At 35.8% G+C, this 13,060-nt stretch overlaps 1 protein-coding gene across 1 annotated transcript; it reads left to right on the top strand.

Annotated features, from left to right (window-relative positions):
- Positions 1–878: 878 nt before the first annotated feature.
- LOC139972035 (uncharacterized) lies at positions 879–9,762 on the top strand. The gene is made up of 9 exons (XM_071978915.1): positions 879–1,069; positions 4,618–4,770; positions 6,924–7,049; positions 7,467–7,592; positions 8,363–8,491; positions 8,722–8,847; positions 9,080–9,205; positions 9,359–9,484; positions 9,629–9,762. Exons 1-9 carry the CDS (start codon positions 1,000–1,002, stop codon positions 9,760–9,762), a joined length of 1,116 nt encoding a protein of 371 aa, XP_071835016.1. The 5' UTR covers positions 879–999.
- The last annotated feature ends 3,298 nt before the right edge of the window (positions 9,763–13,060 follow it).

Genomic DNA, 13,060 nt, shown 5'->3' with positions numbered 1-13,060 from the left:
TGAACGCAAAGACTTGAACGATTTGTAGTTTATATATCTTTGGGGCACTTTGTCAGAACTTGCCAAAGATTCACCATCAACCGGTTACATCGCATAGATATTGAAACGAAGTGGTTGTTTGTTTGTGTTGTTTTCGCTGCTTTGACTTGGAAATCCAGTGTCCATGGTAACTCACGATGTCCTGGATCATGTTCACTGGGATGGACCCACTGGAGAGACAGCTGCTACAGGTAACTCCTACCATTGAGAAATGGAAATGTGTATGGAAGGAAAACCGACAATGTTTTTGTCCTTTAGTTTGTCGTGATATAGATAAACACACCGTAACAGAAAAGGACAAAAGGAGTCCTCGTACACGATTTAGTTGTTACTTTGAATTTAATGCCTGCAGCTATATGATATTTGTAAATATATATGTGGCAGTATGAAAGAATGGATTGAGAATACAAAATTTAGCGCTTTCGGAGCAATGTCCTTGTCGATGTTTATGGCAATATATCAACCTAAGTAATGGTCATCGTGATAACAAACACAAATAAGTATTTGTAACGCAGACAACGGCCGGATATATAATATTATTGGCTCCTATATTGACAACATCTCTACGTGATAATGACAGAGATTCAAGTTAAAAGCTTTAATCATGTATGTTCTACACTCGAAACAGTTTACCCATACTTAATGTCACCTAGGTAATACATTTTCATTAGTTGCACAAAGAGTTTTATGATACTTGCAAGCCATGTGCCTTCTCTATTGCAGCGCAACCCTCGCTCTCATTATTCATGAATCAGATTTTGAGCGAGACGATTAAGATTACAACAGAAATCATCGCCTGACAAGGAATCGATAATCTTCGTTGTAAAGCAAAGCGTGTAGCCATTACTTTTCATGATAACTACGGTTCTGGTAAAATTAATCACTTTAGTTCGTCAGGAGCTTTCTGAGCGGGCAGAATAATTTCGTACCTCCACTAGCCTCGAATCGCAACTATACAACATGAAACGAAAAAAGTCAGCATTTCCTAGAATGGAAATTTATGCCTTTCTTCCTTTTCTAATATATTCAGGTGAGTTATAATTATGTATTTTTCTTATGGTAATACCTTTGGCCAAAACTAAAGGTTTAATGAGAAACAAAACACTTTGAAGTAACTTTTTAAGCGTATAATTGCAACTGATCATTACTAAATTCACCATTAGATATGTTTTCTCTGTTAATACACCTGAAACAAAACAAAACAAAGCTAAAAACACAATGCAAATAATTGATAAATGATTCCATTGTTAATCGCCATAACATATTTATATTAAACTTTAATATCATATAATATCGGTAATTTAATATTTTGTCAATCGACCTTCATCGGTTTATGTATTAAGAGCCGTGTTAGTTCATTACCAATAATTTATCCTAGGGAAATGCTTATACTGCAACTACGTTACTCGTTAAGAAGTTAAATATAGATCATAATATATAGTCTCAATTTATTCATTTTGTTCTTGCGAATCGCTGAATTGTTTACTTATAAATATGCATAAACACACGATACTCATAGCTGTAGTACAACAACTATACTGGTGCCAATTGTAACACATGTTACCGTGTTACGAACACAAAGTAGTAATTACTGATGCACGGTTGTGGGACATGAGCAGTAGTTGCTGTACCAACCATTAAGTGAGAGTTCTTTAACACGCGATTCTAACATTGAAATCGTTTCTAGAAGTAACTATAAATAGACCTTTGGAAATACACGAACATGTTCTTTCTTCGTGCTCGGCATGAAGAATTGGCGTTATTTAAAGAGAGGTGTCAACTGGAATCAAGTGGTACCGTACCTACTTTGCTTCGTTCTGTAGAAATTCTCATCTTCATAGACTTCTTGTCCAGTCCCGCAGTTCTTTGTCTTACATGGGAACAAGTTAACAGCTTTGCAGTTGTTACAGTGTCACATGTAACACATGTAACCGTGTTACGTACACAAAGTACAGTAATTACTGATGCACGGATGTGGGACACGAACAGTAGTTGCTATACCAGCTATGAGTATCGGCTGACATAAACAAGAATGAAGTTGATTCGGATAAGAAAACATTATTACAATAAACCATAATACGCAACGATTAATAAAAATCACTCTGAAAAGATTTTTGGGCAAATATTTCATCCAACACTTTTACGTATTTATCCAACTAAAACTTGAGTAACGTTTTGCTCCAATATAGTCAAAGAGCTACAGTTTAACCAATTTTATTGCCAAAACAGTCATAGATTTGTCAGTATTGTTAGCAATGTAAATGGTGTTGGGTAAAATATTTGTCCAACTTTTTTGGAAAAGAAATATTCTCTTCTATAGTCATGAAGAATATAATTATAAAATATACATTAAAAAATAAAATAAAATTCGTTATTAACCGATATAGCAGCATTTTCAAATTTCAAAATTCTTTTTAATTCTAATAGGGCAAGACAAATGTCAAAATTTAGATTTCTCTCCCTATTTCTATCCCTCTCTGAACACAAAAGGAAAGACGCATGTGTTATATGTTTAAAAATAAAAGGTTTATGACGGATACAAAAGAAATTGCTATGTCGATGTAAATTTGAAAAGAAATATGGAAAACTAACTGTTATAATATTTTCCATACACTCTTAATATCAAAGAGTGAAAAAATCACTCGTAGAGGGTTTTCGAGATGATCGATCGACTTAGGAGTGAAAGTCACTCTTATCAAAGAATGACTTTATATCAATTTAGCTCGAATGATGGATTCTTCACTCTATAAGAATTTGATTTGTTCGTCGTATTCACTCTGGGAAAGAAAGTGAAGTAACAAATGAAAAAAAAAAGTGATATTTTTAGGTCACTTTTGAAGTGTGCATTCTCACTTTATGGATTTAAAGAATGTTTATAAGAAAAGGAGTTCACTCCGTTATCGTTTACAAGAGCAATCTACGGTTTTCCCATCTGAAATGACATTCTAAATAGAAAATATTCCAAATTTGAGTTAAAATGTTGAACTGGAAAGCCACCCTACGTGTACGTTGTAATCTATCAGCCCTTGCGGGTTTCTACCAAAGTTTTGGTCTCTTAAGCGTCCGTTAAAATAACTGCTGATTTTTATTATTATTACTATTATTATATTGAGTTTCAGTTTGAGTTTGAATCTGACTCTATATATTGGGCAGAATCTGTCAAAATTTGAAAATCCATTATTAATATAGATTAGGCATTACCTGGTAGAAGTCTTGTCTGTGCAAACATAAAATGATCTGGATACGCCGATCAATATCGCAAAGTGCAAATAACAATGAATGAATGCAGCGATACTGTATAACCCGAATAGGCTGGTTTCGATCCACTATAATTGCTACTTTTCACTTGATCCAATAATAATCATATATATAAAATGAACACGTGGATTGGTTTTATGGTTCACTGCTCATAATTTTCCGATGCGGCGAAACATTAAGCTGAGAGAGTAATAGTACATGATTGATTCATTTGGAGTTCAATTGCTCACATAGACTTACGGCTCACAGGCAAGCTAGTATACGGCCAATATATTTATTAGGTTCCATGTTAGTGTTTGGTATCTACCTAACAACCTTAGATTATTGTGTAGATTATCGTGATTAGGGTTCCAATAATGACCAAATATGAAACCAAAGAAGGAGAAAGAGAGCGAGAAAGAGAGATAGAGAAAATAAAAAAAACAGGACACATCATGGTTAAATATAATTCATAGTTCGTTGAACCCGGATGACAACCAGCTTCAATTGTCGGATTTTCTTCTCTTTTCCGCTACTGCTACTTGCACAATATAGAGCTCCAATATTTCGTTCTGAGCATTACTGTTTCAATCTCCACGAGAAACGGTTTCGTTTGATCTGTGACTTATGTACCTTTAATACATCTTTTCCTGATGCCTTTATTGTAGTTTATCTTATTGAAGATTTGTCAAATTAGTACGAAGTGTTAGAAACGGTAATTTTCAGATTTTTCACCGCGCTTTGTACAGATAGCGCGTCTCGTCAAACCATCATTTAAAAGGAGCTACCTACACTAGAATGGGTAAAAAGGGTATTTTTCAGATATTTGCTCTTTTGCATACGGACATAAAAAATTGAAGTCTTAAAACAATACATTTGAGTTTTAGAGCATGCAGGATAACATCAAGTTCAATATCTTTTTTCTGGATAAAGCCTATATATGCGAAAATTATTAATAAAGTCTCCAGTGTTACAAAACGTTTGCACACATGTGTGACTTGGATGGCCTTTACACGCTTACATATAAAAACGTCTAGCTGTATATTATATTTATATTTATATGATATTTATATAAGGTATGATTGTGGAAAGAGGAACGTGATATTTATTGAAACATTTTATTTCAATTCATGTCAAAATACTTTACTAGGCATAATATGAGATACATCGAGGAAATGCTATATCAAATATATTTATATAATGCCGATCACGTGGGACTTTAAAGTGAGTTTGCAAATGTTTTTGCAGTTAAAATCGTTAATCTAGTTACTGACTAAAGTATGCAAAATGCCTAAAGTTATTGAAATGGCAACATTTTAAGCAATAATGTTCCATTTTCAGCTATTTCTTTAGGATTGTTTGTTGATGGTAGCCGGGATGTTCGATGCGCTGGCCAGGCTACACCAAAGGGCTATAAGGTTCGTCTACCGAAAGGACTTACTCCTTGTGATTTCCGCTCTGGTGTGTTTCACACTACCAATTGTGACTTTGAAGGTGAGGATAGTTAATACTTTTCCTTTACCGTCATGATGAAATAAATATTGCTGTCTTTAAAAAAAGTATAACTTGAATTAAAAGTATTTAAAATGAATCTAATACGTGTCTCTTGGTAACAAAAATATATAACTTAGCATAAATACATTACATACCTTAATACTTAAAGTTAACTTAGCGCGCACGCAAGGTAGGTTGGTGCCACTGGGAGAAGAGACCGAGCCACTCCTTGAAAACTAATGTATATGACATTCGGTGAGGTTACTCGACCGTAGCTTAGAACTTCACTGATTGTGTTCTACGTTTACAAATTAGCATAATAGTTACACCTTTTAAGAATTGTATAACATCAATTAGCGTAGTTAACCTTTAAAGTAACATGCTGCATCATAACAATATACATTTTAATGACAAAAACGTTACGTTAAATAGTAACATCTAATTTCTTAAGGCCTTTCTGTGATACTTGTTTCTCATTGTTTCTCATAAATGTGAGCCTGGAATTGTTGTAATAAGTAGTGGTTTGCTAATGTGACATCCTTCATATTACCAACAATATCGTTGTTTTCATGATCTTATGGACTATGTTCTCTCTAGAGGTTGGTTTACTTTTATTTACTAAATTAATGTCCTAATCCTAGATCCTAATTACACAATGCCTAGAAGACATGACAGTGAAACGATTAGCTTCTACATATACTTTTACAATCAATTCCTCAGACGAACAAAAGGAAAACTGACTTGCTTTCAGTCAGTTTCAAAAAACATTGACGTCCGTAAGACCTAACTCTCCTTTGCCTTGCAGGGCCGTTTCGCCGTTTCTTTGAATAACAGGTTAACTTAGACACAAAAGATATACATTGTTTAAAACCTTCAGCTTTAGAGGTCTCAGGGACAACCTGAGACAAAAACAAAACCCAATGCTTGCAATCAGAGCATACTAGTGGGGTCTGTATAGTGGTACTAGTATTCTAGCAAGGTGGCATGTAGTACTCATTTCTCGTGGATATTATAGGGATATCTTTGTATTAGTATCTAAACTCCAGCAAAATTAAGTCCTCTTTGACTTTGTGCTCGTTACCCATACCAAGGGGTATTCTACTTGTACTCGTATTCATAATGTTGTAGACTTCCTCGTGTGTTCGCACTCGTACTGGGAACATTTGAGGATTGAGTATAGATACTACAGCAAATTTAGGCACTCTTATTCAAAACTAAGAGCTGTTTACTCGTTACTCATACCTAGGGGTATTCTATTTGTACTCGTATTCATAATGTTGTAGACTTCCTCGTGTGTTCGCACTCGTACTGGGGACATTTGAGGATCTAGTATAGATTATATAGCAAATATAAGCACTCTAACTCACACTAAGAGCTTTTTACTTGTTGCTCGTACCAAGAGGTATTCTATTTGTCCTCGTATTCATAATGTTGTAGACTTCCTTGTGTGTTCGCACTGGTACTGGGGACATTTGAGGATCTAATATAGATTATATAGCAAATATAAGCACTCTAACTCACACTAAGAGCTTTTTACTTATTACTCGTACCAAGAGAGATTCTATTTGTACTCGTACTCATAATGTTGTAGACTTCCTCGTATGTTCGCACTCGTACTGGGGACATTTGAGGATCTAGTATAGATTATATAGCAAATATAAGCACTCTAACTCACACTAAGAGCTTTTTACTTGTTACTCGTACCAAGAGAGATTCTATTTGTACTCGTACTCATAATGTTGTAGACTTCCTCGTGTGTTCGCACTCGTACTGGGGACATTGGAGGATAGAGTAAAGATGGTAGAGCAAATGTTAGCACTCTAACTCACCCTAAGAGCTTTTTTACTCGTTACTCATACCAAGGGGTATTCTATTTGTCCTCGTATTCATAATATTGTAGACCTCCTCGTGTGTTCGCACTCGTACTGGGGACATTAGAGGATTGAGTAAAGATGGTAGAGCAAATGTTAGCACTCCAAGTTTTATTATAACTTAAAACGTTATCAAAGGACTTACGGTTTTCTGCAGCATAAGTAATGTATTACTTACTTAATTATTACAAATACACTTTACATGTATTAGATAGAACCACATCAAATTATTACCAATTTGAGTAAACAGTATAGTTTTCATTTTCTGTTTTTAACTTTCAGATATCGACGAATGTGATCTTAATCTACATAATTGTAGTCTGAATGTAAGCTACTGCGTAAATACCGAGGGTTCATATAGATGTGATTGTGGAGCTGGCTACAAAAAGGCAGAATCTGTATGCCAAGGTAGGTATTCGAGCGTACACATCTCTCTCTCTCAACCTCTCTCTCTCTCTATGTGTGATATGATGAAACAGCTATCTATAAAACTAACTTATGTCTCTTTTTTTCAATATATTCAAGGCAATGATAGAAAACTCAATCTGCTCGTGCAGCTCAGTGGTGGTGTCTAAGCAAAACACTAAGAACTACGCACAGTGGTGGCAGCTCAGTGGTGGTGTTTAAGAATATAATTATGAGGTCAGGTATAATGACCAATGTTGAAATTTCGATAGTTGCAACATTTTGGGGCAGCAACAGCAACAGCAACAGCGATGCCTCGTATAGTATGTCAAGTATGCTTCATGAAAAATAGCAAAGAATCATACTTACTGTATTCATCAGTCTCTTACCCTTCTTGCTCGTCCTTTCTCTTTGCTACAGATGTCGATGAGTGCCAGAATGGTAGTTATAATTGCAGTCTACCGAACACAATGTGCATCAACTCTATTGGCTCCTATATTTGCCAATGTATAGCAGGTTACGAATGGAATGAAGACCAATGTCATGGCAAGTATATTTGTCAGTTTTATGTTCAATAATTAATCATTAAGTAGATATAATTTATAACAATGTCGCCAAAATCACGTATTAGGCGACTTGCAAATGTGTGCGATAGTTGGTAGACGATGCAGGCTATACAATGGTATGTTTTATGTTTGCTAAAGACAACGTGTTGTTTCGTGTGGTAAATGTTAACGATATGCGACCCGAAACTGTCTTTTTCAGTGTCATACTTATACTGCAATGGTTTGGGAACAAACTATTCTTTCCCTCAATTATATACCAGGAACAAATCAAGATTCAAAACTGTATTTAATTGCCATTAATCTCATGAGCATACGACTTTGTAAGGTAACCGTGAAGGAATGATTCGTTCTAATGTTCTTGTAACCCCATGCGTAGAGGCATGCAGTGTTACGTAAACAGCAACAATAATACGCAGTAGCGTTGTTAGAAAAGTCGGAAGCGAAATTTGATAAACAACTTTATTCCTGAATTTCAAGTATCACGTGTAGCATTATGTTTCCCTGATGATTATCACAAAGTCACAGTATCGATGCAAGGGGACTGGGGTTGAGAGCTGATCGGTCGTTCGGTTGTTTGATTGTTCGTGCCCAGGTTCTTTCTTGGGTGACTTGAAAGTAATTACATTATGTCATAAAGGCGTTTCGTAACATTTGTATCGAATGTTTTAAATTTACGCTCACCTAGACTTTCAACTATCACGTTTGTTGATAGTGAATGTCATATTTTACTTTCTTTTTACCAACTTTCAGATTTGGACGAATGTGACCTTAACCTACATAATTGCAGTCTGAATGGAAGCTACTGCGTAAATACCATGGGTTCGTACAGATGCCAATGTGTATCTGGCTATAACAGAACTGCAGGAACCGTATGCCAAGGTTAGTTGGAACATGGAGAGTGTATGTGATACATTCACTAGTGATGTGACTATCTTCCATTTTACTTTCTTCATCCATACCCTGATATTTATATGAAAGAACTTGAGATGTTTAGGCTGGTTAACCGTAGAATTGTTATCTATTGCTAAATGTTTATCACTGTTGCTAATTATATTTTTAGCTTTTAGAAACCAAAGGTTTAAGTTTTCGAATATATTAATAATTTTCAGATATTGACGAATGTGGGTTTAACCAGCACGACTGTACTCAGGTTGAGAACTACTGCGTGAATACAGCGGGATCGTACACATGTGAATGCTCCTCGGGTTACTATAATACAGGGTCAATATGCGAAGGTAACTGAATAGCATAATTATATCCATTTTTGTTTTTTGTAGTTATATTTATCCGTATAATATGAAACTACTGAAAAATGTTTGTCACTGTTGCTTATTATGTTTTTAGCTTTTATAAACCAAAGGTTCAAGTTATTAATTACTGCTAATTGTTTGTCACTTTTGCTAATTATGTTTAAGGCTTTCATATACCTAAGGTTCCCTTTTTTCGAATGTAATTACTAACTTTCAGACATTGACGAATGTGAGCTAAACCAGCACGACTGTAATCAGGTTGAGAACTACTGCGTGAATACAGCGGGATCGTACGCATGTGAATGCTTTTCGGGTTATTACAATACAGGGTCATTATGCGAAGGTAACTGAATGGCATAATTATATCCATGTTCGTTGTCTGTAGTTAGTCGGTAGAATTGTTATCTATTGCTAAATGTTTATCACTGTTGCTAATTATGTTTTTAGCTTTTATAAACCAAAGGCTTAAGTTTTCGAATATCTTAATAATTTTCAGATATTGACGATTGTGAGCTAAACCAGCACGACTGTAATCAGGTTGCGAACTACTGCGTGAATACAGCGGGATCGTACATATGTGAATGCTCTTCGGGTTACTACAATTCAGGGTCGTTATGCCAAGGTAAGTGAATTTGTAAGTTGTCTGTAGTTAGTTTTTATCCTAGCATTATTAATTACTGCTAATTGTTTGTCACTTTTGCTCATTATGTTTAAGGCATTCATATACCTAAGGTTCCCTTTTTTCGAATACATTAATAACTTTCAGATATTGACGAATGTGAGCTAAGCCAGCACGACTGTAATCAGGTTGAGAACTACTGCGTGAATACAGCGGGATCGTACACATGTGAATGCTCTTCCGGTTATTACATTACAGGGTCATTATGCGAAGGTAACTGAATAGCATAATTATATCCATTTCGTTGTCTGTAGTTAGTTAACCGTAGAATTGTTATATATTCTCTTGTTATATATGCTCTTCCGGTTATTACATTACAGGGTCATTATGCGAAGGTAACTGAATAGCATAATTATATCCATTTTCGTTGTCTGTAGTTAGTTAACCGTAGAATTGTTATATATTGCTAATTATTGATCACTTGGGCTAGTTATGTTTTTAGTTTCTATAAACCAAAGGTTTGAGTTTTCGAATATATTAATAACTTTCAGATATTGACGAATGTGAGCTAAACCGGCACGACTGTAATCAGGTTGAGAACTACTGCGTGAATACAGCGGGATCGTACATATGTGAATGCTCTTCCGGTTATTACAATACAGGGTCGTTATGTCAAGGTAAGTTATTATCATAAATGTTTATATTTGTAAGTTGTATGTAGTTAGTGAACTCTTTTATTATGATATGCTGCCAAGTTTTTGTTCCTTTTGGTAATTTTTTTTTTCATTTGTGATAGCTCTGACGACTTATTAGTGAAACTAAGTGTCCTTAAGAGGCAACAACCTAACCTCAAAGTGAATCTTTCTCGTTGGATGCTTATGTCATAACCACATTCCGTATTGCATATACTTGACCGATGTAATAATTGTAATAATTTTGAAAATTGTGAAAACTTGTACCCAGGACGATGTAATGTTAAACCTCGAATTGCCTCTCTGATAACTTGCTTGCTCAATAATCTTGCTTTGTTTAACAATGTTGGGGGTTGTCTCATTATAAAGGAAAGGTTTGGTTAAATTGCCTACGAAATTAATAATATTTGTTTTAAGAGTTTTCATAGCAATATGTTACAATTATGTTTATGAGATGTGTATCCTGTTGTAAATATTGCTAACCAAACTCCAAACTTCATCACCCCAGCCAGTGGAGAAATCTGGTATGCGATCTTGTTTTGCAACAGAACGTCAAACCATTAGTCATTATCACAACTTTGCGTGTAGACGTAACAGTATATACCTCAGAGTGCACCATTACCCTTGGCAATCCATCCATCCGTCCGTCCGTCCAACCCATCCCATCCCATCACATCCCATCCCATCCATCAATCCATCAATCTATCCATCCATCCGTCCATCCTCCCACCCACCCACGCATCCATCCACCCATGCATGCATCCATCCATACATCCATCCATCCATCTATATAGTAATATTTATCCCTTTGTATTAGACATTGATGAGTGCGAGAGTAACACTATCTGTGACATACCGAATACAGTTTGCGCCAACACTATTGGGTCCTATGATTGCTCATGCACAACAGATTACTCATGGGACGGAGAACAATGTACAGGTAAGATATTACTATAATTATAGTGCTTTCGACACCTTCATGAAAGATGGAAGCGGAGTGGATGGTAGTGGTAGTGGTGGGGTCGGGTGTTGGGAGTTGGAGAATGAAGGATGGATAAAGGGGAGACCAAACTGAGTATTGCTATCTTATTAATAGGAAAAATTTCGGTTTGCGGTTATAATGTTTGTTATAACCACACTCAGACGCACGCTCACATACGCACATCTCTAATGCGATGAAATCGTGTCAGAAAAGACTGTTTCCAGTTAAAGTCATTTGTATGACACTCCAGATACGCAAGTACTCTGTACACAGAAAGAGTAATTGTCGGATTAGTTAATCAGTGTTTTGGTTTCAGTCACGAATTGGAGCGAAATCAAGCCTTAAATGATTCACGGCTCTTAACGTTAAATATAAAATCATGATCAGATCCGTCAAAATTCGAATGATTTTTCCGAACGCAGCGAAACTTTGCGCAATTGACAAACGTTTGTGGGAAGCTACTTTGGAATATGAACTACTTTGGAATGGAATATACTGTATACGAAGTGTTGATTGGACGACTCACAACGCACCCACAAAGTATTAATATTCACAAATAGCTACGAAGAGCCAATCACAAAGGCGACCAATACATTTTCCAAGAAGAAACCGCCTTCATTCGTGCCTGTCGGTCTGCGTTCTACAATCTCATTGTATTAGAAAAGTTTATTGCTATTATATGGTACCAAATACAAATGTTAACTTAGTTATATTGCAGCGAGGGAACAGTCGAGTAGACATACTCACATGGATGAATTCAAACTGGGTATTTCTTCAGGGTTGCCATAAGGGAAATAAAGAAGCTCACAGAATATATTATATAATGATAAAAGACATAATGAAAGTAGTAGTGTTTCCAGCGTATTTTCGTTATGTAATTGCACTTCTTCCCAATGTGATTCATACAGTCATTTATATATCATTTATCCGTCTACAAATCAGGCTAAAGCCATATCTCAATGAGCTATTTTCATTAATATTCAATCCCCCTCCCCTTACCCATTTTCTCTGAGTTTAACCCAATGAGAAAACTTATTGCGTGTATTGATTTATATACACTTATGGCCTACACCACTCAGATTCAAGGCATTATTCATACCGTATATTTAGTAAGTGAATGTATATCTTTCATTAATAACTTAATTATTTCGTTAAAATTCTCGTTTTTCTTCTATTTCCTACTCAGCGAATCCATATAGACGTGACGGTAGGTGTCGCCATGATTTCATTGCGCCAAACGGCCAAGAAGCCATCTGTGATAAAACCGGACCCTATCCGTGTTGCTCGGATGCCGCCTGGTGTGGTAGTTCATACTTGCACTGTCTTTGCAGTGGTTGCGTTGATTATAGGACAAAATAACTCCAGATGCGTCCGCAATCTCTCCATGATGCATATACCCTAGAATAACACAAAAGGAGGATAACAAGATGTCTAATGAAGGCATAGACACCTACTACTTATTTTAATTATCTTTATTATTCATTTACTTACAGAATTAACGTAGTGTACGTAGGATGATCAACGAGATGTGTAGTAGAGACATATACACACCCTCTGCTTACCTTTAGTTTAGTTTAGTTTAGTTTAGTTTAGTTTAGTTTAGTAGAAAAAAGGATCAGGAGGGACACTTAAGTCCCCATCAAGGACCCTATAGAGAGAGAAAAAAAAGCTGAAGACACAGACACTCAGACCCGATTACAATGCTTAAAGTGCTTGTCCAAAGCATTCTTAAACCCATTCACTCTACTTGCAAGTACAACTTTCTCAGGCAAACCATTTCACTCATTCACAACCGTATTAGAAAAAAGTTATGCCGAATATTAATCCTACTATGCGACTTTTGGAGTTTAAGACAATGACCTCTAGTACGACTACTGTTAGCAAACATGAAAAAGTCGGTAAAGG

This window comes from Apostichopus japonicus, chromosome 1 (genome assembly GCF_037975245.1).
Source record: "Apostichopus japonicus isolate 1M-3 chromosome 1, ASM3797524v1, whole genome shotgun sequence".
NCBI classification, from domain to species: domain Eukaryota; kingdom Metazoa; phylum Echinodermata; class Holothuroidea; order Aspidochirotida; family Stichopodidae; genus Apostichopus; species Apostichopus japonicus.
The sequence above is the reverse complement of the archived record's forward strand: the minus strand, read 5'-3'. Positions and strand labels throughout refer to the sequence as shown.

What these genes read in the sequence shown, in the direction of transcription:
- LOC139972035 (XM_071978915.1), top strand. Translation starts at nt 1,000, where the DNA reads ATGAAACGAAAAAAGTCAGCATTTCCTAGAATGGAAATTTATGCCTTT. An exon ending in TACAGGGTCATTATGCGAAG is followed by an intron (nt 9,206 to 9,358) that starts GTAACTGAATGG and finishes AATAATTTTCAG; the next exon opens with ATATTGACGATTGTGAGCTA. An exon ending in TTCAGGGTCGTTATGCCAAG is followed by an intron (nt 9,485 to 9,628) that starts GTAAGTGAATTT and finishes AATAACTTTCAG; the next exon opens with ATATTGACGAATGTGAGCTA.